Genomic DNA, 25043 nt, shown 5'->3' with positions numbered 1-25043 from the left:
CAACAGTTGTCTAGGCTAACACATGAGCACTTGAAAGGAAAACCCTTTCTCTCTCTTAGTTCAGTCACACAGAAGCAAATACTTCCAGGAACTGAAACGAGATGCTGCGTGCTGGCCAACACCAATATAAGTGCAAGAACTGTTTGGATACCTGCTGAGCAGCAGCTTGCTGCTTATTTGCCTACAATTATTCTTTATACTTGAGAATACAACAAAATAACTGTCACCATGGAAGTGTGATGCTCAATTTGACCATGTTTATGTGCAAGAAGTTCATATATATACATATAGACAGATATCTCATGAGACAACATGGACATGAATATGAACCAGTTTACATAAACAGGTTGCAAAATGACACTTAGTACTTAAGTACCAAACAAAATGAAAGCTTTGTTGAACACCATACTGTAAATTTCAAGAATTACAACCAAAACTATAAAAAAAGTGACTTTTTTATTTTGAAAGATCTCTAAGGAGGTGATATTTGGGAAGATACTATTATTTCTCTGAATGATAATCATGGAGAATGCAGGAGAGAGACCCAGATACTCAAGGGTGGAGGTCTACAGCATGAGAGTTACCTCCTTCTATCCAGTCACAAGTCACCCACAAACTCAAATTGTCAGAACTTTGCAAGCCAAATAAGACCCTTTCTTCTATATTCTTGTAAAAAACAAGGTCAAAAAACAGGCAAAGTAGCCGACATGACACAGGCCATCAGAGAGGAAAGACTTCTGCCATAGGCAGTGACTTCATAACACTCTGAAATTAAACTGCCAAGTAAACATATTTTTCAAAAACAAAGGGGTCACCCAGAATCCCCATCAATGTACAAAAATTCCAACTCAAGAATGCTTCAACTCAAGGACTACCAAATTTAATTTTACAAACAAAAAATACATTAATTACTCATCTATCACTCCGTGGACAGAGCAAATTTCAAAGATACAGCTGAAAGGAACTTTTACAAAAAATTATATGTATTTTATATGTCACTGAAAAAGGTTTTATTATAAATACCAAAATGGCTTTTTCTGTACAGGAAATAAATTTGATTTCGCTTTCTTATATTGGCCCATAGCTCCCATTTCCCCTTGCTGCACTGGCATTTATCATTGCACAGAGACACTTCAAAGCCCTCAGAGAGGGGCTGATGCTTCACTAGCAAGGAGTTAGGGCAGCCATGAGAAGTTCCATTTTATACACAAAGTTACGCCCCTCCATTTTATTCCACTGAACTTCCTTGAATGGCCCCCGGAGATGATTCCATTTGCTGTCCTGCAGGACATCTCCCTTGGGGAGATCTTTGCACTGGCTCCGTGGAAACTGAACCATGACTTTGCTGCCGCTTTCTGGACCGTTACGGACTGTGGGAAAAGGAGATTTCAATGAGCATTTTTACACTGTATGAATTCCCCATACTAAATATTCTTCCTTGTATATTCTATACTTTACTCCTACTCAATTCCAAACATGCTGAAAACAAACAAGGGAAATTCTCTTCTTTTTTCAAAGCTTTTTCTCTGGACTTTCTCATCTCCCACTTTCTCTATGATTTTGTTGCTTTCGCACTGCAGGTTCTTGGTTAGATCAAGACAGAGAAACTTTTAATAAGCCCCAAAATGTACACCTTACAAATGCATTTCTTTTTTCCCCAGTGACACCAGGAAGGGCAAAAGCTTCATTGCTCATTCTTTCTTTTGATGTGTTGCCCACTATTCTGTTGAAAAATGTATTGTTTCTAGGGGATTTATCTCAAATAGACAGATCTAAGTAATTAGGCAGTTACTTTTAATCACAAAATTCTGTGAGATTGGTGGAGGGGTGGTGGTGCTTCATTGGCTTGGGTTTCTGTGTTTTCACGTTGGGGAGTGGTGTGTGTTGACTTTTTAAATCAACAGTTAGCAAAGTACTGCCTAGATTTTCCCCCATCTACCAAGCTAACCCTCTATAAAGAGATGACTATCAGGCTGATTGAACATAATTTCTCTTTCATAAATTGATGTCAACTACTTCTCATCACCACATTCTCCATAGTATGTTTGGAGAATTCTTCTGAGACTATTTTTTTCCAACTCATCTTCCCAATAATCACAATGAGGCTGATCAGACCGTAGTTCCCCACGTTTTCCGTCTAGAATACAGGATGTAACATCTGCCTTCTTCCAGTCCTCAGGAGCTATTCCTGAGCCTGGCCTTTTAGAGATGATCAAGAGTGGCCTTGCAGTGACATCTATCAACTCCCTCACCAGTTATAGATATACATCCCACGTGGTCCCACGAACTTGTGTATGTCTAAGTCTGTTCAAAGGTTCTCCAACCTGAACTTCCACTAGTGAGACCGAATCTTTGCTTTAAAATTTCCCATGGGTCTCACAGATCCATTTCTGAAGGCCAGTCTTAAGACCAAAGAAGGTACTGAGTACCTTGGCCTCCTCCATGTCCTGTGCCACCAGGTACTGTCTCTGTTTAACAGCAGTCCCACATTTTCCCTAATCTTTCCTTTGCTGCTGACATCCCTATTGAAGCTCTTCTTGCTGCCCTGTACATCCCCCACCAGATTCTTATCCTATCCTTAGCTTTCCTATCCTTACCCAATGCATGCTTGGATAGTCTCTCTATATCCCTCCCAGGACAACTAATAATCTCTTGGAGCTTCCTGCCTTTATCAGCCACGGGCTCCTTGCTCATACACACAGGTCTTCTGTCACCTTTGCACAGCTTCCTGAACATTCTTGAGCTTGAAAGAGGTGACCCTTGAAAACAATAATCAAACAGCACTCCTGGACCCCTCTTCTTTCCATCCCATAGGATCATATTCCATAGGATTCTTTCAAAAAAGATCCCTGAAGAGACCAAAACTGTTCTCCCTAAGTTTGGAGTTGTGATCTGTTTATCTTGTTCCCTTCTCTAAGGATCCTGATGGTTTCTGTAATCTCTTTTTTCTATGCTAATAATAATACATATAATTAATTATATATAATTATAGAAACAAACATTTATATAATATTTATCAAAATAATATATTTAAACAATGTATTAATATAATACATATTATAGAATACATGTTATTTTCCATGGTAACTGTAAGAAATATTTTCAAGCCTGTGTAAATTAAATCAGGTTTATATTAAGTGGCTTCCTGGGCAAGGTGCTGATTCTATTTAGATGTCAATTCCATACACAAAAGAAATAGTCTCTAGACTTTTAAAGCATAGTATCAATTTATAGCAAAATAACACAAACACTCTCAGAAAGACTTGTTTGCAAGAGTGAACACTACCTGAAATGGCATAGTCTCCATTTGGTGATGCTACAGTTATTGCTGATGCATTGCCAATGCTCTCCACCGGCCCCAGACCAACGTGATTACTGAAACTCAGAACGTGCCATCCCATAACTTTTGCAAGCTGCTGAACTGCATGTACTTGGTGCTGTGACATCTGAAACATAACAAGAGGTTTGTTTTCTGTTCAGTATTTGCAGACTGTAGAAAGAATTGCTTATGCAGTTTAGCAATCCTGTTTTCTGTACAATAGTTATTTATAGAAGTGACTTTAAGTTGTCTACTTTCAGAAGAACTTTTTTTACATGATGGTAGAGCTTTGTGTTATTTCAATTTAGACTAGCTCCTCCACAGAAGAAAAGACCTCTCTATTGCGCAGTTAAATTAATTTTTCATAGATATATGCACTTAGCCATTCTATTTAAATGCTGCTATCTATTTACAAAAATTTTTATTTAGGTCTCAAAAAATTAGTTGCAAACAATTCTGTCCTTCAATAGAAATAAGACTTCTACTGTAAAATATATAAAAATATGAGAAAGTATTAGCAGAGAAAATTAGGCAAAAAAGTTGAGGTGTTTACATGCATGATTATCTCCATTAACGCTCAAGTGTAAGCACTGAGCTCTTAACAGCTTAGGAGTTTAAATGCTATTGTTTTCCTGTATCATGACTTAACCCTTGTAACAAGGAAGTATCCAGCACCATTCAGCAGTTCTCTTTGAACAGGTCTGACAACACTTGAGCAAAAAGACACGACCTCAGCAGAATCTGTTTCAACTTGTTTTCTGTGTTGTGGAGTTTTATATAACTGCAACAAGGCCAACTACTGTTATTAAAGACCTGTATTTTAACTATTTATAATGCATGGTGGGGAGATTGTTACTTCTGAATAAAACCAGCAGGTTGTTTTAAGCAATTAAGAAAACAGAGTTCATTCAAGTATCAGCTGATTTAGTAACGACAGATGCAAAGTGAGCATTAGCAGACAATGCTGAAATGACAGTAATTATGGTTCATTAAGAACTTAGCTACACTAAGTTTCATATATAGAATACTTTATTGTCTGCTATGATTACCACCAACTTGTTTCTCCCATAATGAGCAGCATAAAGAAATGCATTTTAAATTGGAGGGAAAAATTATCATGACTACTGACCCTAGTAAAAAATGGCTATATATTTTAAGAACAGTTGGTAGGTAAAGACTCTACACAAATATAGTAAATTCAGTCATCCAGCTTCCCATCTTCACTATCTTAATTTGAACTTTTTAATATTTTCTACATAGATGAAAGTGAGATTCGAGCTTCTTCTGTTTCTCAAACATCACAAGAAAGGGAAGAACAACATATGTGAGTCTACCTGAGATAAAAGGAAATCCTGCAGTTCTTGCTCTTGATGGGACAATGTAATAACTCTTCCATCTCTATGCACAACTCTTATTTGTTCGACACCAATGTTCAGCTGTAGTTGAATGGATCTTTGAAAACAAGATCCATATTTATTAAAAAAGCATTAAAACACTTAAAAAACCAGGAAACTAAGAACACAAAATCCCACCCAATCATTGACAAGAATCCCTAAGACAGATGGTACAAAGCCTACAGAATGGGACAGCAACTCCAAACATTCCAGTTTCATCAGCCACCACAACAGCTCTCTCTATATGGCAGGTGACCATATTCTGTGGATGTTCCCAGACCTGGCCTACCATTTGTTCAGGACAAGGAAGCCTCACAGCTCCCTGCCTGCCCCTGTGCCCAAGTTTCCTTCCAGTTGTGCAGGGGAAAATGGTGTGTTCTGTGCTACAGACAAGACTTGGGTAGCTTATGTACTCCAAGACTGGAAATGCATCAATGACTGCAGGCTGCCCCTGTGGTTGACACTGTGGTCACAGCCAGAGAGCACTGCTAAAAAAAAACCCCACTGTTGATGCATTAATGACTGCTGGTCAGTCTGCAGGCATTTATTTCTGCAACATCACATCTTGTATTTAGATAACAACGTGCGTAACTTTTGCATGAACTACATGAGCTCCACATTTCAGTACCTATGCAACCGAGCTAGGACTGAGCACTGATTAGTCTTCCATGACAAGACTGGAAGTTTAGAATCCAGCACCATCAAATAATACTTTGTATTCAGTCATCTCTAACCAAAATAAATCTCCTGCAAGCATCCACTCTCAAATTTCTTCTTTGAATGGAAATGGTACTAATAAAGATGTACTAAATATCTTCAGTAAAAGGTAAAATGGGTGAAGTTTTCTTAGGGTGACTTTTCACTCCATAATCAACTCAGAAAAACAAATACAGACAAAGAATGGACTCCTACTTATCTGTCTGAAGAGAATCTAAACCTTTAAAGCACAATATGAATACATGCTGCCTTTGCTTCATGCTTGTACAACTAACAGGACATGCATTATCATACTTACTTGCATATCTGCTCATATCCTTGAGAAGTTATTAGAACTTTAACACTGGATTCATAAACATCATTGATATTGGACCAGTGAGCCTGAATCTGAGGATCCTCAATACGACTCGCCAGACTGTCTATGGTTCGAGCAGTTCTGGAAGATAAAACCATATTCCACACACAATAATCTAGGCAGTTTGTGCTGTCATCTTGCTCACAGAAAGCAAGGAAGTTATTAGATGTAACAGAAACACGTGGATCAAAATTCCATTTCAGCATTGTTCTGGTGCTAATGAAGTACAGTTGTCTATTCTGTACATTTCTCATACATTCTGCAGCAGTATTGAAGTTGTATTATTCATTATCAGCTACTGCACTGCAAAAAATACTAAAAAGGATTTATGCACTGTGAGATAAATAGGGACAATTATCAGCAGCTTATGTCACAACTGTCACAGAGATATCAAAGAAATCTGGTATTTTTTCTTATTACTAGCTGAATGTTGTTTTCTCATATTTCTTCATAATTTTTGGTTCTTAGTACTTACAAAAAAAGACTATATTAACCATGAAGGAAATAGCAGCTAGTTTTAAGAACACTTGAAATAGATCAATTATATACTATGTAATGGTACATGTTACTGTAACAAGAGTATATTGTGACCCACCTTCGTCTCAAAAATATATGCTTTGCCTGTTTAATGATCTTTTCCAGAAGTCCTTCATTTGACTGTAAAGAACTGATTTCATTTTTATCGAAAGCCTGGGGCCCTGCAAGTCTCATTCTCTTATGGCCAAAAGGTGCACTAGCTGGATGTGGCATCACTGTTGAGCTCAGGGTTTGCTTGTGACACTGCAACAACCAACAGATATAAAAGGAAGGGACCAAATAAGGTGTCTGCAAGAAATAAATGTATCCTACAATATGTTGCTTCACATCCTATTTTTTGAGTGTACATACTTTCAAAAAGAACACCTTTTTAACTTTATCAACCTGACGACACTTAAAAGACAGTTCTTCATTCTTTGCTTCCTCCATTTATATATGTCTTTCAAACCTTATAGAAAGTAATTTAAAAATAAAGTGCTAGCTAACAAAAATTTGGTACTATGGCAGTAGCTTCTGCTAATAAGTCTTCTTTATATACATCTATGGAAACGGAAAGAATGGTCACTTAAAAATAAAGGAAGCATTTTAGACAAAAAGGTTTAAGAACAAAAGTTTTTAGCAATACGTCAACAGTAAAGAAAGCAAATCCACAGGAAAGATGGGCACTGAGCCAAAGCTTCATGAACCCTAAATCAGTGTTTAAAGTACTAGACTGTTCCACATGACTTGCAAAGCCAACCTCTAAGGAGGTGAACACTCCCTGAACATGTTTTCAATTCTACTTAGAGATGCAAAACTGTGCTTCTTTCCTGAAGAGACACAACCTCAACCTCGTACCCCAGGTTCTGCTAGATTATTCAAGAATCTAAAATGCTGAAGCAGAGAAGTGGACATTCAAATAAACAAAGGTATTATGACAATTGATTGTTCCTTCATGAGGATATGGCTGACCAGATGTTTGCTGACAGTGCCTGGTAAGCACTATTAGACACAACAAAAAATGACAGAACTGATGAACTCTACTGGAAAAGCTTTGTGTGGCTTTTCTGAAACGAGCAGTCAGGTCTGAGGTTAAGTAAAGAACTAACATTCCATGAAAGCATTAACTGGAACTCCCAAACCACCCACACCCACGGAAACCCAAGCAGTAGGCTGCCTTCCACAAATGGATGGAGAAGGACTGGCCTCTAGTGGCACTCAGCTGTTATATACCAGTGCCACACACTGGGCCAGAAGGCTGAACAAAAGCCCAAAAATTCTTCAGTACTTCAGCCATAGATGCAGTACCTCTCTGATAAGTTGATGCAAATTATGTTCCAGAACATAGAGATGATCCTCTGGATTCTGTTTTTCAGAAGCAGTTTTTTGTGATTTTTTATCATTGGAAGAGTGACACAGAGAAATAGACAACTGCAAACCTGTACACAGCAGATGGAAAAAAAAGATTTAAAAAAGTGAGCACCGACAATTTTCAAGGCTGCTAACTGAGAACTGCTTTTCTTCATGTTTTATACTCAGTAGTTTAACAACAGGTATTCACTGTATCAGAGAAAAATCAAAGAATGATGGTGGAGAGCACAGTAACAAAGCCAAGTAAAACTTGATATTCACTCAAGTGCTGACAACTGTGAAATCACCAGGTGCATTTCGCATCAATTTTTATCCCACAAAACCCAATCCCACACAAAAGAAGCCCCCAGGACCCCATTCCTTTCTCAAAGAAGGAGTGATTAACCATCACACACATTTTAAGCAATCCAGAAATATATTCTTTGCATGCTACAATCAGTTGTGTACCCCTCGTAAGAACAGAGGATTCACCACTGACTCTGAGCCACCTTTATGCTGTTTAATTACCCTCACTGAAGAGCTTTTGCTTTTTATTCTTCTGAGGGCCCATAAACCCAAGTCTTAAATTTCTTCTTACATGCAATCCAGGAGCAATGACTTATGCTCAGCTCCACACTGCCACATGCACATGGCATTACAGCTGACAGTTTTAAGTGCTGCTGACAAAAAACATAACCACAAAGGGAAACAGAATACATTAGAAACTACTGTGCATTAGCTGAAGTTCTGTTTTTCCAAACCTTTCAAACTCAAGGAGTTTGTTTTTTCTTTTGTAAGGACCGAGCATTAAAAAACATGACATCAATCAGTATTTAAGGAAATAATTGTAGGTTAACAGTCTTAAAAAGCTTCCTACCTGGGAAAGGCTGGGAGATTATCTGATTTTTCACTACGATGTGAGGAATCTGTGATTTAATTTGAACAGCTTCTCGTGAGAGCTGGGCAAAAATTTCTTTACATAGAAGAACGTTCTGTGCAGTCTCCAACTTTGTCTGCCAGTGTGCAGAACCTGAAAAGTATAAAGCGATGTTTGCAGGAGGGAAGAGCAAAGAGAAGCCACCATTTTGTTCAGCTGCCAGATACTATGCAGCAGCCAGGTGTGATCACTAAAATAAAGCAGGCAGTGCCTTATACCCAAATTCAGTATTACCAGAATTTTATCTGAGTTAAGTAAGCACTTTAAGGTAAAACTAAAACTAAATTTGATTCAATTTTACATATATGTGTATTGTGAAGTGCAACACCCTTATGGAACAGTGTATTACACTCCCAGGCCTTTTGCGAAGGCCTCTCTTTATGAACTTCTACTCCTTATGTTGTGGTTTACTTTCAATGATACTTCTGGCTTTATTAAATTCACTCACTGATGAACTACCCAGTAATGTTCAGTGCATGTATGTGCTCTCACAGGGTTCTTGGGAGATTCTGGAGTGAGTAGGCACACAAGCTGTATAATGTACTCTCAATACCATATGAAATACCTCATAATACAGCACTCTATGTTCAGGACAGCACCAGCATCTGGATCACAGACAACTGTGAAATAAAGCCCTGCCACTTATTTCTAACTTTACAGAGTAAAGGATGGCTTTTTAATCCAAAAGTTTACAACTTCACATACCGGCACATATTAAATGAATCAATGTACTATCTGCCAGGTGAGCTGCTGGTAACTAACACACAGACCAGCAGCAGAATTTCAGATGCATATAAAACATATGAGCAACAGACACAAATGATGCATTTTGGGCAGAATTAAGAGTCAACAATCATTAGTTCAGCTGAATTAATAGGATGTAACTGACTGAAACACAACACCTTGATTTGATTTCAGTTATGGGCTCAAACTTTTCATGTCTAACAAAAGAGGCTCCAGAATACTCAAAATACAACCCTAATAATTTTGTTTCAGAACTGAATAAACACGTATGAAAAACTGAAGGAGCATGCTTTGAGAGCTTAACTTCCAAAGCCCAAACAGCACCCAGAGTATTTCAGTTTAAATAAGAGAAGTCTTACTCTTCTTCCCAGCTATATATTGAAATTTTAAAATAAGCATCATATCCAAACTCATTCCTTGAGAATATACTCATAAAACAACATATAAGCTGTACCTGGTTTTGATTTTGGCAAAGGTCTTTTAAAGAGATTGACTGTCCCGAGGTCACCAATGTCTGGTGCTTGTTTTTGAATAGAAACCTAGGCAAGAGAAAAGAGTATTAAATGTTTGTTCTTTGTTACAAATCTGAAACTAAACTCCACTAGGTTATTAAGGTTTCTCTGACAAACCTTGATGTATGCTGATCCCTCTAAATCACTTGGAATTTGAACATCCAAAGGACAGTAATCTTCAGGTATCTTTTTATCCAGGTCAATGTCAGTGTTCTTTATCACCTCAAATGTGCCATGATGAAGAAAAAGGGACCCTGAGTAAAGAAGGACAAAGATATACACATAAAATATTAAGCACCCTCTTCAAATTAAAAAGCTCCTATTTCTGTTTTGGGAGAATATGCATTTCTGAGTCTCCAAATCTTCAGAGCTGCACTTGACTCACATTTCTTAATGACATCTTAAAAAAAAACCAGGTAAATTAGAAAGCTTATGCCACTGTAACAGCATGTCAGTGTGTAATATTTTACAGTACGTTAACACAGAGTATTTAATAATTGTGGGAGGAAGCCAAGAGTTTTTTGAAATTGAGTCATTAGGTGCAAGGAAGGCAAAAAAAAGATATTTGGTTAAAAAAAAAGGCAAAAAGTGAATGTGTGAAGATTTGCAAGCAGGTAGTTAAAGGTACAACAGCCTTATTGATTTAAAGGAATTCTGATGATGTTTGCCAAGAAATCTTAAAATTATGACCACGTTCTGACTGGAAAAGATAGCCAGTCATTCAGTGACTGATAAAAGCAGATACCCACATCTCTCCTAGCTACACACCTTTTTCATCCCAGGCACAGCTCACCTAGTCCAGGGTAAATCAACTAAAAATGATATATAGCCTGGAGTACATCTACAGCTTTTTCATTAATAAATCTCAATTTGTCCTTCCCCCCACCACCAATGACAACAGGAACCCAACACATCCCGTCCTCATGTCTGCTTTGTACCTACATCCTCTGTTCTGTGTGATTCTGTACTCACTTTGTCACTCCATAACGGCCTCTAGAACCCTGGGCTGCTCACCCCCCTTAAATGTAATCCTTGAATTAAGGCATCTTCTCAGCATCAATTCTCAACTGTAGGAATAACAGGTATAATAATCTACCTTCAACATCACTCTTTAATCACATGGTTTAGTTTTACCTGGTGTGAATTCTGGGGAATAGGGAGTTAAACATCAGAAGCCTTCTGGGTCCCTTCTAACTTGAGATACTGTAGGATTTTCAGATCTTTGATTAATAAAAATGTAACCAACTCTTCACTTTTTTCCTTAATGCTTTACACACCAAACGTAGATAAAAGCCAAGGATTTACATAGCCTGCCTGTCAACTGATCAACTACGTTGCAAATGCAGTATTGTTTTTGTGAACAAATTCTTAGTAAAATACTTCAGTTAGCCTTTCTGGATTGAAGATGCCAAGATATTTCCCCTGATACTAAAACAAGCGTTCTCCCTTTATAAACCTGTCTCATAAATAAATTCACATTGAAATTATTTATTAAGATATATTCCATCTCTTTTTCCAGTTACAAAAAGACAATTTCATAAAACATCTCTTCTTGTGAAAAGATCCTACTGTTTACCTGCACTTCTGTAGCTCAGATCACCAAGAATTTTATCTCCCACTTTTCTCAGCTTCCAGTGTTGTCTCAGTCGTAACAGTTCAGAGTTGAAGTCTCTTTGTCGCTTATTTTCTTGATTTTCAGCAACTGATTTGGATAATCTTTCTGCACCTTTCAACAGAATCTGAGCTGCTCCAGCTAATGACTTCTTTTTTGAAATCAGCTGTAGAAACTGAGGATTCTAGTACCAAAACCAACAAGAAGATACTTGCACTTTAATTCACAAAAGATTATTATTATTTTAATTTATTATGAAAAATTTTAATTAATATTTATTTCTTATTAGCAGAAACTAACTGACAGTAATTGATAAGTTGTTTTTGCTGGATGTCCAGTAATTTATTCAGAATTAGAATTACTTTCATACCACCACTATACAGCTGGAAATAGCATTTTGACTTAGAGCCTCAACAATGAGTCTTCTGAAATTGGCCTGAACTCCCAATCCCAGCCTTACTCTGACCCTCAAAGCACTGCACTAGCACATCAAAAGGAACATTTTGATAAACTTTTTACTGATCACATGTGAAAAAAAAATCCACTGGAATAAAATCATTAGCATCAAGCCACAAAAAGTGCTCAACTAGGTACAACATACTTGTTTTGGAGGAAGGGGATCCTGCCCGACTGGATCTAGAGTCATGAACTTTTTATCCTTCACAATGCTAAGAACGTCATACAACACACACATCTCGGTCAAGGCACTTCTTAAGTTATTTCTCACTGAATCCCAAGGCCAGAGGGATGGCTGGAACTTTACCAACCCTAAAAATAAAACAAAGGAAGGAAAAACAAAGGACTTTAAAAAGGTAGGCGTAAGGCTGATGTTTGAACCACAGCGAGATCATAACGGCACGAAATACAGCACGACACGAAATCTGCTGTTGCACTTTCCCGCTGCAATTTACTGGGGCTGGGTCACAACATTGTGACCAAGCCCTGGGGAAGGCAGGCCGGGCCCAACCAGCCGCGGGGCCTCGCCGGCACGGCCACAGCGCGGCGGCCGCCACCTCCCGCTCCCGGCGGGAGGGCTCGGCTCGGGCCCTTCTCACCTTCCTCATCCTCCGCCTCGCCCGGCTCGGCCCAGGGCCGGCCCGCCGAGCCCGGCTCGTCCTCCTCGGAGCCGGAGCCCTGGCTGAAGTCGATGCGCTGCGCCAGGCGCGCCAGGTTCTGGGACATGGAGAGCGGCTGGAGGTAGGTCTCGCTGCCATCCAGCCCCACCTCCTGCACCTGCTTCTCGCACGCCGACTCGATGCTGATGCGCACCACCGGCACGCCCGCCATCTTGGAGCGACCCCCGCCCGCGCTCGGCAGGGGGCGGGGCCAGCGCCGAGCGGGCTCGGCCGTTTCCGGAGGCGCTCGCGAGGGAACGGGACCAGCGCCGAGCGGGCTCGGCCGTTTCCGGAGGCGCTCGCGAGGGAACGGGACCAGCGCCGAGCGGGCTCGGCCCTTTTCGGAGAGAGGTCGGAACGAGGCGGGGCCGGCGCCGAGCGGGCTCGGCCGTTTTCGGAGAGAGGTCGGAACGAGGCGGGGCCAGCGCCGAGCGGGCTCGGCCCTTTTCGGAGAGAGGTCGGAACGAGGCGGGGCCGGCGCCGAGCGGGCTCGGCTGCCTCCGGAGGCACTCGCGAGGAGCGCGGCCGGCGCCGTGCCGAGCGAAGAAGGTCGGACCTGCTGCCAATTTCTTCTACGGTCTTATTTTTGACCAGAAGTTGGTTTCATGTCCCGTTTTAAACATAATTTAATCTCTAGCTCCCCATCGTCTGCTGTGGCCACGCAGGAAGCTCAACCGAACAAAAGGAAAACATACAGTAACGTTGCCATTAAATTATCGTTTGAATATGGTCGCAACTCCAATGACACGTATGCTCCACGTTCTGCACTCTGACACAATTAAGAAGGCGGCAGCTGAGTATTCTCATATTTATTCTTAAATCTGATCAGTGATAATGGAAAGCATCACAAAAATCAGCATGTGTACTTGAGGAGATGAAATCGGCCCGCGGGCTCAGTCCCTCCCGACCGGGTGCATCTCCTGGGGCCGGTCGATGCGGAAGAGCAGCTCGGCGGGCTGGAAGTAGCCCAGGTACTGCACGCTGTCCGGGCTGGTGTCCTGGTGGTAGTGCCCTCCTTCCCCGTGGTGGCTGAAACAGTGCGTGTGCTCCACACGAAGGTCGAAGCCCTGCCACCAGGCAGAGGCACGGTTCATGGGAACAGCATGTAAAAGTCACACGTCAACACGTTCATGGGGACAGCATGTAAAATCACAGGATATCTACCCTAATGCTCATTTTCACACATCTCCAAACGTTATGCAGCGAAAACTTGCAAGACACTTGTGAAACCAAGAATTTAGAAACCCTGACAGCCTCCAGCTTTTGGTGTTAATCTGACTGAGATGTCCTTTTAAACCCTTTTTTGCCCCCACCTTTCTTTCCACTGGGATTAAATAATGCAGTTACACCAAGGAACCCCTACTGGAAATCCAACCCCTTTGCACTGAATTGCCACAGGCCCATGTGATAAATGGACTGTCTGCAATTCTGAGAGCCAGCTTAGATGAATACAGCAAGAACAGGGAATGAAATAGCAACATCCTAAACCATCAGATCAACACCACCAGTTTTATGCATCTTAGAATGGATTAAGTTCAAAGGGACCTTCACAGATCATCTATTCTAACCACCTTGTCATGGGCTGAGACATCTTCAATTCAACCAGCTCGCTCAAAGCCCCATCTAACCTGGCTTTGAACACTTCCAGGGATGGAAGATCCATATTGCTGGGCGACCTGTTCCACTGTCTCTCCATACTAAGCCTAAAAATTTTTTTTCCACATATCCAATCTAAATCTGTTCACTTTCAATTTAAAATCCTTGCCTCTTCTTTTGTCACTACATGTCCCGGTAAAAAGTTTCTCTCCATCTTTTCTAAAAGCCTCCTTTAAGTCCTGGAAGGCTGCAATAAGGTCTTTCCAGAGCCTTTTCTTCTCCAGGCTGAACAATGACAGCTCCCAGTCTCTCTTCATAGGAAGAGGTACTCCAGCCCTTGGCTCATTTTCATGGCCCTCCTTGGGCCCTGCTCTAACAGGTCTGCATCTTTCTTGGGACCCCAAAGCCACATGCAGCACTCCAGGTGGAGTTTCATAAGGGAAAGAACCACCTGGCCACATCTAGTTTGACACAGCCCAGGACATGATTAGTTTCCTGGGCTGCAAGGGAATGCTGGTGAATAGTGCTATGGCATTGGAATGCCATCGTCTGCTGCTCTTCTTGTAGTGACACTCAAACATTTCCAAAACCACAGGCCTGCCCAAGTGCTGTTGAGCTTGCAGTGGATGTAGACAGGAGAAACCCAAAGGCATCCACTGCACAAACTGCATTGGTTCCAAACGGAGCAGCTGCCGATGGATGCTTTCAAAGGATGCATCAGTGGATTATGGGAAGATATGGTTTAGCCTTAGGCCAAAGGCTGCCACATAATGACACAATAAAATCACACCCTTCAACATATATAAGCCTACAGTTATGTCCCACTTACCTCTGGAAATATGTTTTTATATTACTTATTGACTGTATTTTATTTATAAAATAATAATTTTCATCCATGGTTTTCTGGTTACTTTTAAACAAATAGTCTTCCTAATTATGAACACTTTAATGGTCTTTGAAACCAGATTGGCATTTATCCTGAATTGTTTGCTGTTGAACTTGGTGCTTGTGAAAGATGCTAGATAAGTTTCCAGCATGAGGCTTTGCAGACTTTAATTTACATCAGCAAAAGGATATAGGCTTCATGTCTTTTGACACAGCATTAGCAGAAGGAGTTGTTATGAAAGTGAACTACATAAACAGGTGGCTGAACCACCTTCCATGCTCTTGACATTTCTCCCAGTGTGATCAGCAGTGAATGTAAACTGTACTGTTGGGTTTGGGATGCAAACACTCGCACACATGCAACAGAACCATGAAGTTAATCCACTATGAACAACCACTAGGTTTCAGAACAGATTCACCTAGCCTCAACTCAAATAATTCAAACAATTCACAGAAATGAGAAGCTTCTCAATCATTGCCCCAACTCTGGAAGAGCTGAACACAATATATATACACACATTTCCATGCTTGAAAGGAAAATCACATCCAAGTAAAAATTCATTACAGGTCTCAGTCTATACTTAGAAAGGAGAAAAAAAGACTCACCGGATCTCTGGAAACTATTACTGGCTGACAAATCAGTGGAGCCTTCATTTCAAAGAATTTTAGCCAGTTATTCACATCCTCATCAGTATCCAGGGGACAGGTAGAAAATTCTGGAGGCTAGAGCAAAAATAAAAACTTTTTAAGTAAAAAGAAGGCACTTGCATCAAGATATTTTTTTCTCTAGCAACTTTGCTTTTTCACTCCCCATTATTTTGTTCAATTTCCTTATTGACTGAAAGAAGCTGAAAGTGTCCATCACTCTGTTTCTGCCAGAAACAGAAGTGTCTGGAATATTGCGTCTTTCATTACACAGGTAGTGGCACAACTACTGAAGTGAGGATGCCCCTCCTCCTGGTACATTTTAGAAGCTCAGTTATTTTTTACAAAGTTTAATGCTTCTTATAAGTACCATGTGAGTTCATGTATTTAATTTCAATTACTTTTACAATAGTTCTCAGTTCTTTAGCTGCACACAGATTTCAAAAGATGATGGCATTAATGCCAACTAAAACAGAATTACTAGTTTTGTAACACTGATTTTGTAATGTCAACTCCTTACTTTAATACGGTGCTCATCCTAATAGTTTATGCATACATTTAGAAATACAAAACAAAGTGAAGGAACTAAGATGTTACACCCTGCTTTATACTTCTGTTTTCAGGAGGACAAAGAGAGTTACAAGCACTGAGAACAACGTACCATAATGTGAATCTTTGCTTTACCCTTCTGAATGATAAACGTACCCCCCATCCCAACTGGCTTTTCTCCATAGTGTTTCTCTAAAGTTTGTCTCAGACAGGACACAAAGTTAAGCTCCCCAGTTCTTCCGTTGGCTTTCACTTCAATGACCTGGAAGATAAAGTCAGTTTGTCACTGCCGTGTCCTGCTGCAAGGGGCTGAAAAGGTCTGTGAAAGCTGTTCTGAAATTCTCCCAAGCTGATAACCCAAGATCACTTTTTGAAAAGATAAGCTTCCATGCAAGCACCGCTGTGCTTCCATCTTTCCAGTATGTGACCAACTTGCTTTTCCTTAGTTCTGTTCAATGCTAGCTTTGCCTGTAAAGGAAGCTGGGCAGCAAGAGATTTACCTATACATGGGACAGTGACTTGAGCAACTTCCTGCTGTCCACCAGCTGGTTTCCACTGTGTCATAAAGAAACACTGGGTAACAGAGAAGACTGTACAGTTTCCATGCAACACTCAGGTTTTTGACTGTTCTGCCAGCACTGTGCTGGCTGTGTCAGGAGAAACACTTGTGCAAAAATCTACCTAAGTGCCCACGTCTCATTTACACAAGTACATTGCACTATTACCTTGTCACTGCTAGTTTGGATTGGATTTGGATGAATGATTGGAAAAGTTTTTGTAAACTAATACCTATCCCTCAAAAATGCAAATGCCTCTGTCTCCACTAATTCTTTCCCTCAATCGCTGGCATCAGGTCCTTATTTTTGCATGTTTCCCTTGTGGAATTACTACTTTACTATTATCACAGAACACTGATAGGAGAACCATGAGTTTCCATTCAGTCACCACGCACTGCAAAGTCACCTTAGGTGGAACTACGTACCTTACCAGGTTGGCCCTCGCTGGCATAAAGGTTGGCCAACAATCCAAACTCACAATCAGTGTATTTACTGCTGTACTTCTCAAGCAGACACCCTTTATCTGCAGGATTTATCTGAGCAACGTAGCTCCCATTTACAGCAGGCTTTTTTTCACTCTTAGTTTGAACAATAGGGATAAACTGGGAAAAAGAACATATCAGTCAAGTATAAGAATCAGCCAAATAAGCTGAACTCACATAAATGTGATTTGGGCCATGATACCAAGAAAAAATCCACTTCATCACACAGCTCTGTCTATCAGGATGAGGTACTGGTAAGAAAAATGTACTAATATTGTAATGTAATTGAAAGGTCAGAAAACAGATCTACTTTTTCTGGACAATTAATGTTATATAAAGATGAATGCTAGTGTTAAAGAAAACAAAAGAAAGAAAAAAAGGTCTATAGTCTGCAGCAAGTATTGCAATTCTATGTAATACTCTCTCAGTGTACAGTAACAACCACTATTATTGTGGCCCAAATTTAATGCTAATATGGACTATTCCATCTGCCAATAAACCCATCAAAAGGAGACAGCAAGACTAAAGGTTTATGCCTGAAAAAAACTGTGATTAATCAAGGTCTCCATCAGCAATAATTTTTGTCTCCTACCCCTCCTGCAGTTTATAATTTTCTGTGTGGTAGCTTTAAAATTCACAACAATGAAACAAAGTCATCCAAGAGGACAAAAGACAGGGGATATTTCAAAAGTATTTACTAGTATGTTTGAGAAGCATTTTTAAATCTCGGAATTAAAACTTCTGGTTAGGTCTTTGTCAATCAGTTTCAAAAACCATGTTTCTTGCATACTTCAAGGTAATCACATGCTTCCTGAAGAATTACAAGTTAAAAATTAATCTTTATCATCTCAGGAGTATGCACCTCAGTGGATGCCCCTCATCTCAATTCTTTCTAATGTGTTTTATGTGTTTGTGGTGTGAAAGTGTTTATTAAATACATTGTTGTAAATGGGGAATACCCAGCATGATACTGATCTACTGTTATGATACTTCCATGAATTCATTGAGAACTATCACACTTACATACTGACCTCAGCATTTATTCCAAGAACTCTGGATGAAGCAGCTCCAGCTCCAAGAATGAAAGCTCCAGGCAGCTCTATGTCCTTTGCAACTGTATTTAGATCATAAACCTGAAAAAAAAAACCAATACTTCCATCCCTGGAAGTGCCCAAAGCTAGGCTGGATGGGGCCCTGAGCAACCTGACCTAGCAGGTGGTATCCCTGCTCACTGCAGGAGGGGTTGAAACTAGACTATCTCTAAGGTCTATTCCAACCCAAACCATTCTATGATTTTGGTGTGGTGTTCTGATCTGCAAGGGTCAGTCTGTTCACTGTAGTCCTGGAGGCATTTAATTCACAACACACACCCTCATTAAATTCTTGATAATTAGATTGAACATGGCTTCTGAACACAACATAACATTTAGTAATAACAAATTTGGTAGATGTCCATTTTTTTTGCTAAATGATAGATTCTACCTGTATGTTCCCTGCTCATTTTATTCTAAGACTGAATTATTGCTCTTATTAGATTTTGTGACATACAATACACATCAGAATCAGTCTCATTAAACACTGGAAAGTGTCTTTCACAAGTGTAGAATTCTAGTATCTAGATCCTAGTATCTCAGTCCTTAATTTTGTTTATTGCTTTTCTTTTGACAAACATATTAAACCCCACATCTACAGGGAAAAACTTACTTTTTCTTTCTTTACAATAGGTATGAGGTAAGGAACACCTCCCACATCTGCTATCCTAGGCTTTCCACAGATTCCTGGAAAAATACAGCCAGTTAGCTTGGTAAAATCTTTTTTCCCAATAGTCTTCAATAAGCACACATTCTAACCCACCAAAGAACTCGTTCCTCAAACTTCTCAAACCCTTGAGAACACTATTTCCCTACCGCGCATAGATAAAGTGTTGAGCTATCAAGAAGTCCAGGTTCTAAAATGATTCATAGTAGGATTTGATGCTACACAAGGTGTTGTAAAATAACATTCTCTAAGCACAAAAAAAGAATTGCTAGAGTGGGCAACACCTTCCATTTGCCAGTTCCCCAGTACACAGTAGAGAACTCTGCTGGGACTCCACTTGCAAAATTTTAGCAAAGCTGAAAGCTGTCTCAGGACAATTCATCCCACTTATTTGGATATGTATTTTAAAAGGGATGAATAACCTCCTGGAGGTGTTTCTTTCACACTGATGACAGAGGGAACTCAGATGAGTAGCACAGATGACATTTCCATTTTTCAGACAGCTAGTGTCAAACAAGGATGCATCCCATTCAGAATAAGACAGTTTCACTTCACTGACATACATGAATGCCAGGACTTTAAAAATTAATGGAAGTACAATTCATTAGGTTCAGATAGTGATTGGCATGGTTCTAAAAAAAATTCTCCATCTGAAAGATAACAATGTAAATTCAAAACATTTTCAGTACTTAAATAAAGCTTATTTCATAAGTAGGTATGCAATGATAGTTAAGAAAAAAAATATGACAAGTACTTAGTAATGACTTGACCTTGTTCATACATAACTAGGAAGCAAACCCAGAAATGAAAGGTAGCTCTCCTCTCATGTATATGCTCTACCTGAAAAACATTTTAAGCTCTCTCAACATATTTAAAGGGTCAAAATTAAGCAGGATCATGCAGAAAGAACTGGAGAAGTTGTAGTGGAAGACAGGAATGCTAGGTTACCTTTAGCAGGAAAGTTGAAGGGTTCCTGAGTCAGATCAGGACAATCTACAACAGAGACTTGAGCATCTGCAAAGTTCTCTTTAAGCCCTTTCTGCAAAACTGTAATAAAGAATAATGGCAAAATTATCAAGAGTGAAAAATTACCAAGAGTCTGACAAGTTTCTAACAACAAACATATCTGTTTGGGTTTTATTTCTGCAAGATACATTACTTATGCTTACCCTAAGTAATTCCATAATTTAAATGTCTGCAGGCACTTTTTATGTTAATCTGAGCTTCAGAGAGGAGCAAAAGTTTGTTCAGATAATTGTTTGCCTCATTAATTAATTTTAAGAATTGAAAAGACATTTTTATTGAAATACACTGACTGACTGCTCCAATTAGCACTAGGAGCATCACAGCGTGAAGTAACATGGGTAAAACTTCAATCACATTCAGCAGTGGGTTTGCTTCAAAGAGCAGACAATTACAATCACAGTCAAATATGATTCAAGAGCAAAGGAGAAAGCAAGATGTAGCTGAAACAGCAATCAGTTCTTTACATACATTAATCAGGCAGTTTGCAATAACTTGATTATAATCTCAAACTGCCTCTGCTGGAAACCTGGAAATTTCTACCACCATGGGATACTGCCTATCATGTTTATGCTCTTGTGGAGATTTTCTGACAGCTGCCACTGTCACAGCAAGACAGATAATGAATGGTGTTAGTGATAAGGAACCAAATCTAAAATTTTTGGTTTGCTTCATAGCAATGTTTTTTTAGGCTCAGAACTTGCAAAGTCACTCAAACAATAGGGAGGATTAGATGAGTGCATCGCTTGGAAGCAACTTTCAAACCTTTAGTGTGTGATTGTCTTCACATACACTGCTTCAAATACTATGTTGAAAGGTCCAAGTTCTTTCATGCCTGGGGGTCTGCTTTGACAGGTGTCTCAAAATAAAGAACAGGACATTCAGTGTGTGATCTCAAATCAGGTGGTTCCTTATCTGCAGAAGTCTTTCTCTGCCTTTGTGTCGTGGTTTGACACGGTTTACTCCAGTTAGGGTTTCAGCCATACCTTACCTCTCAAGATCAGATCTACCAAGCTGTTGACCAAAAGTAGTAGCTAGTACTTGGTACATTTCTAAATACATCTCAGTACCTTCTGGCAAGTGGACAAGGACAGTAAAAGGGCATTCTTCAAATTATACCCCAAATCTGAACAATTCCCAGCAACACAATTCCCAGTTTACAGGAGATCCTCAGGACAGATGGGGAAAAAAGGGAAAATTCTGCTTTGTGATGAAATTTTTCTGATACTCTTTCAAGCTGTTCTACTGCAAGTACATGGTGTTCTCTGCAGAGCTTAGAGGTCTACAGCAGCCCTGGCCTACTGCCCCCATCTGACTGGATGAGAAAAGCACTGAGAACCACCCAGGGCACTGCTGGGACCACACGTTCTCAATACATGGAAATGTCAAACTGACACAGATCTGGGAAAGTGGCAAACTGAACTTGAGGATCAATCTGAAAGACAAAAAAACTTCAGTATATCTGCTGCAGGGGAGAGACGGCTGGAATAATGTCTTCCTACTAGGGCAAGAAAAGAAGCTCATGAGCATCTGGGCCAAACCTGGAAGTCCCTTCCAACCTCAACCATTCTGTTATTCTGAGTAGATCTTGCAAAGGCTTTGGAAAGAAGTAAACTACAGAAGATGTTTCCTGCAGCCCTGTTCTAAGGCAACCACAAAAGGAGGAGCCAACTATGTTCAAGCAAGAGGATCTGCCATACTACACTGCATCTTGTCATCTGCCATACTACTACAATGCATCTTGTCAGCTATGTTTTGGGCAGTCCTGAAAAAGAAAGAAATATTAGAGGATAGAGGAGGACAGATAATTCTGTATGTGTAAAGAAGTTTGGTGTGTAGTGGTCAAACTTTCATGACCTGCACACAAATCTGCACATGCAGCAGTTTTAAAGGAATTGAGTCTGTGCATTTAAATATCTTGGGCCCTTGGGGAGCACTCATTGTTTGCTCTAAGAAAATAATCTCATTATATAGAGAAACAGTGCTGTTTTTTACCTCTCGGTGTGCTAAAAGCAGGAATTCTGCATGTCCTAGCTGTAAAAAGACTTTGGTATGAGTTTTAAGATAAGTTTGAAGAGTACATTACAAAGTAGTGTATAAAGTAATGTATAAAGTCACGTGATGCATTACTTACCCCCAGCAAGCTCCTCCAGACTTGGGACATGAAAAGCAAACCTTTCGACTTTGGCCATTTCCTGATCAGTGCTGATTTCTTCAGGTAAGAAGTTACAGTACAGCACACTGCAGAGTAAGTGGTCTGCCAGCAAAGATAATAGTTTAACAATTTAAACATGCTCCTTTCAACATGTTAATTATTTTTCAATTTCACTCTAGAATACATAGAAAAAATAGAACTGTAGTTCTACCATCACAGGAGACACTGACATCTTCAATAGCACCATTAAATTTCGTATGCATTTTGGAAGAAGATGTGTCTGTCAGCCCTATAGCTGGCTCAGAGCATTACACACACTAGTCCTCAAGCTGACAACTGGGTGTAAAGAAAACATATCCTACGCTGAATGCAGTTCAAGTGGTCAGGAGATTTGGGAGTCTTTTTGTAAGGCTGGAGTCACAAGAAAGTTTTGAAAGAAACCTGAGCTTTCCTGAGCACATCAACTGCCTCCTAAGGTCTTCCTGAATTTAATGTTTACTTTTCCAGCACTGGATGGTGGACTTTCAACCGCAGCTGTGACATGGTCTCCAATTGATTCTGGGCATGTGTTTCCCCTTCCAGAGAGGAACAGGCTAGCAGCAAAATAGAAATCAACAGCAGCAAATTCTGCAGTATCAGACTCTGTAGCCATACAAAAAGTGTCTTAAAAAACCAGTGTGTACTATAACAAAAAGTTTTGAACATGACTTTAAGAGCCCCTTCAGAAATGAACTGCACTGCAGTCAGCCATGCAACAGCAAAGCCAGCTAGAAGGGCAAGCCACTAGGTCAGGGCAAAAACAACTGATTGTACACTACCTAAAAATCTGCTGCAGCAATCATTAACTCCTTAGGCACATACCACATACTTGCTATACACAGCAATAAAAAATAAAATGGGTCCTATTTACCCAGATCTCAGGTGGAAGAAGGAAAAAGCCAAAATCCTAACTACATTCCTAGACCTGAGTCTTTGTTAGGAATGACTATTGTATAAGACAGCTGCTTACATATATATTTAGCTTCTGTTTTTAAAAAATCCTAACTTTTATGACTATCAAAAAATGTAACTGTCCTTACACCATTAGCATAAAGGGAAAAAAAACCACCAAACCAGTGGAAAAAAGAAGATGAGTAGGGAGATCGTAGCAGTCACTTAACTGAAATCTTTAAGCCCAATGCTCAGCCACTCCAAGTTACTGCATAGCAAGCAGTAGAGAAGGGAAGAATGACTGCAACCTGTGTATAGTAGTTCTCATCTTAGTTGGTCCTATCTATCTCCACAGTTGACTTCATCCCTCCTCTGGCTCTGGAAAGTAGCAGGCTGGATTTGGTGCCTCTGGTAGAAGCCTCATGTCAGGCGGAGTGAATCATACCACAAGACTTTTAGTGTGCACCAAGAAAGGGAGTAATGTAAGAACATGGCTTTGGGAGCATTGTTTTAGACAATCCTCACCACCTCAAGAACCTTTTGCCACATCCAGGAGGAGGCCGTGCCAATGCTCAACACATTGGTTGTCCTAAAACAGCCTGAGAAGGCAAGCTATAATTGCTGCTGTACAAAAGGCAGGGACAAGACTTGTACAATACCAGTATAAGTTAGCTCCCCACAATCAAGAAAGGAGGGAAACACTGTGGAAAAGTTTGATGTAGCATAATAAACCCAATCTGATTGGTAGGCAGTTGTTCTTACCAGGAAAGACACAAAAGGGTAGATCTGTGGCCCACCACTGCAAATATTCACAGGGGAGTGAATTGTGTAGTGTGGGGACAGAGAGAACCCGAAACAACAGCATGCAATTAAGATCCGTCACAGAGGGTTGCAGTGACACTGAATCGCTACAGAAGACTTTCAAAGGAAGAACACAAATGCTAAAGGGATGATAAAATTGTTATAGATGTGGGATGGTGCAACTAGAATGGAGGCAACAAGTATGCAAAGACTTAAAAGTCTACCTTTGAAGTGGGAAGAAAACATTACAGAGAGTAGCCAGGTGCCAGGAGAATACAGATGAAATGTGAACCATTAGATTGATTATATTATGTGGATAGTCTATTGTCAAAACCTGAACTGAAATTAGCTTGGAGACTTAAAGCCAAAAAGGAGAGATTATAGGCAGGTAGACAAGAATCGGGGAGGGAGGTGATGGGGGAAGAAATATCAGTGGAAAAAAATGAAGACAGCAGTTGTGAGAGAGAAATGTAGCGATGACACCAAGACATCCATAGGGGCAGAAGCGGTATTTCTCTCCTGGGGCGGTGCGAGGAGATCCCGTACGGGGCAGAGGAAGGCTGCGCGGCAGCAGAAGCTGTTCGAATGGCTGGGATCTGGGGAATCACGGCAGGTATTTACAAGTGTGCTAGGCGAGGCTGGGGTCCGTAGGGACTGGGAGCACCCCAGCAGGCAAAGACAGCGAAGAGTCCTGGAGCGAGGGAGCGCTAAAGCCGGCATAGCTGCGAGGGGGAGGAAGGGGCTGCTGAGGCTGGAGCAGCCAGCTCGGAGGAGCCTGGGCAGCGCGGGGAAGGACGAGCAGCGCAGCAGGAACCGGAGCCTCTCGCCGGGCGGGAAGCCTAGGGAACCCGGCAGCTGCCCGAGCTCTGCCGCGCACCGACCGCCGCTATCGCCCGTCCGCACGTACCTGCCCTGCCGCCGGGACTGGCACAGCAAGGCAAGACAGGACTTGATTCGATACGGCTCGATACGGCTCGATACGGCTCGGCTCGGCTCGGCTCCGCCCCCGGGCGGGGCCGCCCCGCGGCCACTGCCGGCATGGCGCCATCCTCCGCCCCGCCTCCTTCCCGCGCGCCTCTCGCGAGCTCCCG

The 25043-nt window shown here is 40.7% G+C and overlaps 2 protein-coding genes across 3 annotated transcripts; both read right to left on the bottom strand.

Moving 5' to 3' along the window:
• Window positions 1-235: 235 nt before the first annotated feature.
• On the bottom strand, window positions 236-12768 carry MED17 (mediator complex subunit 17). The gene is made up of 12 exons (XM_021544975.3): window positions 12512-12768; window positions 12058-12224; window positions 11421-11640; window positions 9962-10098; window positions 9787-9871; window positions 8529-8681; window positions 7610-7740; window positions 6381-6565; window positions 5729-5866; window positions 4654-4771; window positions 3287-3446; window positions 236-1370 (listed from the first exon to the last, which is right to left on the bottom strand). The coding sequence occupies exons 1-12, from the start codon at window positions 12741-12743 to the stop codon at window positions 1165-1167; spliced, it is 1932 nt and encodes a 643-aa protein (XP_021400650.2). The 5' UTR covers window positions 12744-12768; the 3' UTR covers window positions 236-1164.
• Window positions 12769-13368: 600 nt separating this feature from the next.
• On the bottom strand, window positions 13369-24948 carry BKGD (beta-keto-L-gulonate decarboxylase). Of its 2 annotated transcripts, none has more exons than XM_021544958.4 (9): window positions 23914-24948; window positions 22201-22323; window positions 19992-20090; window positions 18990-19063; window positions 18317-18418; window positions 17229-17405; window positions 16359-16508; window positions 15659-15775; window positions 13369-13638 (listed from the first exon to the last, which is right to left on the bottom strand). In XM_021544958.4, exons 1-9 carry the CDS (start codon window positions 24014-24016, stop codon window positions 13465-13467), a joined length of 1119 nt encoding a protein of 372 aa, XP_021400633.3. In that variant the 5' UTR covers window positions 24017-24948; the 3' UTR covers window positions 13369-13464. The 2 variants fall into 2 exon arrangements, with proteins under 2 accessions (XP_021400633.3, XP_021400632.3); XM_021544957.3 differs by having other exon boundaries at window positions 24860-24948.
• Between the last annotated feature and the right edge of the window lie 95 nt (window positions 24949-25043).

Source organism: Lonchura striata, chromosome 1 (genome assembly GCF_050655825.1).
Source record: "Lonchura striata isolate lonStrDom1 chromosome 1, ASM5065582v1, whole genome shotgun sequence".
Taxonomy (NCBI): Eukaryota; Metazoa; Chordata; class Aves; order Passeriformes; family Estrildidae; genus Lonchura; species Lonchura striata.
Note: the sequence above shows the minus strand (reverse complement) of the source record. Positions and strands in the feature narration are given on the sequence as shown.

What these genes read in the sequence shown, in the direction of transcription:
- BKGD (XM_021544958.4), bottom strand. Translation starts at nt 24,016, where the DNA reads ATGCTGTTGTTTCGGGTTCTCTCTGTCCCCACACTACACAATTCACTC. An exon ending in TTCTTGGAATAAATGCTGAG is followed by an intron (nt 17,406 to 18,316) that starts GTCAGTATGTAA and finishes TCTTTTTCCCAG; the next exon opens with TTTATCCCTATTGTTCAAAC. An exon ending in GCGAGGGCCAACCTGGTAAG is followed by an intron (nt 16,509 to 17,228) that starts GTACGTAGTTCC and finishes TTTATCTTCCAG; the next exon opens with GTCATTGAAGTGAAAGCCAA.
- MED17 (XM_021544975.3), bottom strand. Translation starts at nt 12,743, where the DNA reads ATGGCGGGCGTGCCGGTGGTGCGCATCAGCATCGAGTCGGCGTGCGAG. An exon ending in CGAGGCGGAGGATGAGGAAG is followed by an intron (nt 12,225 to 12,511) that starts GTGAGAAGGGCC and finishes TTTTATTTTTAG; the next exon opens with GGTTGGTAAAGTTCCAGCCA. An exon ending in TCTGAGCTACAGAAGTGCAG is followed by an intron (nt 10,099 to 11,420) that starts GTAAACAGTAGG and finishes TTCTTTACTCAG; the next exon opens with GGTCCCTTTTTCTTCATCAT.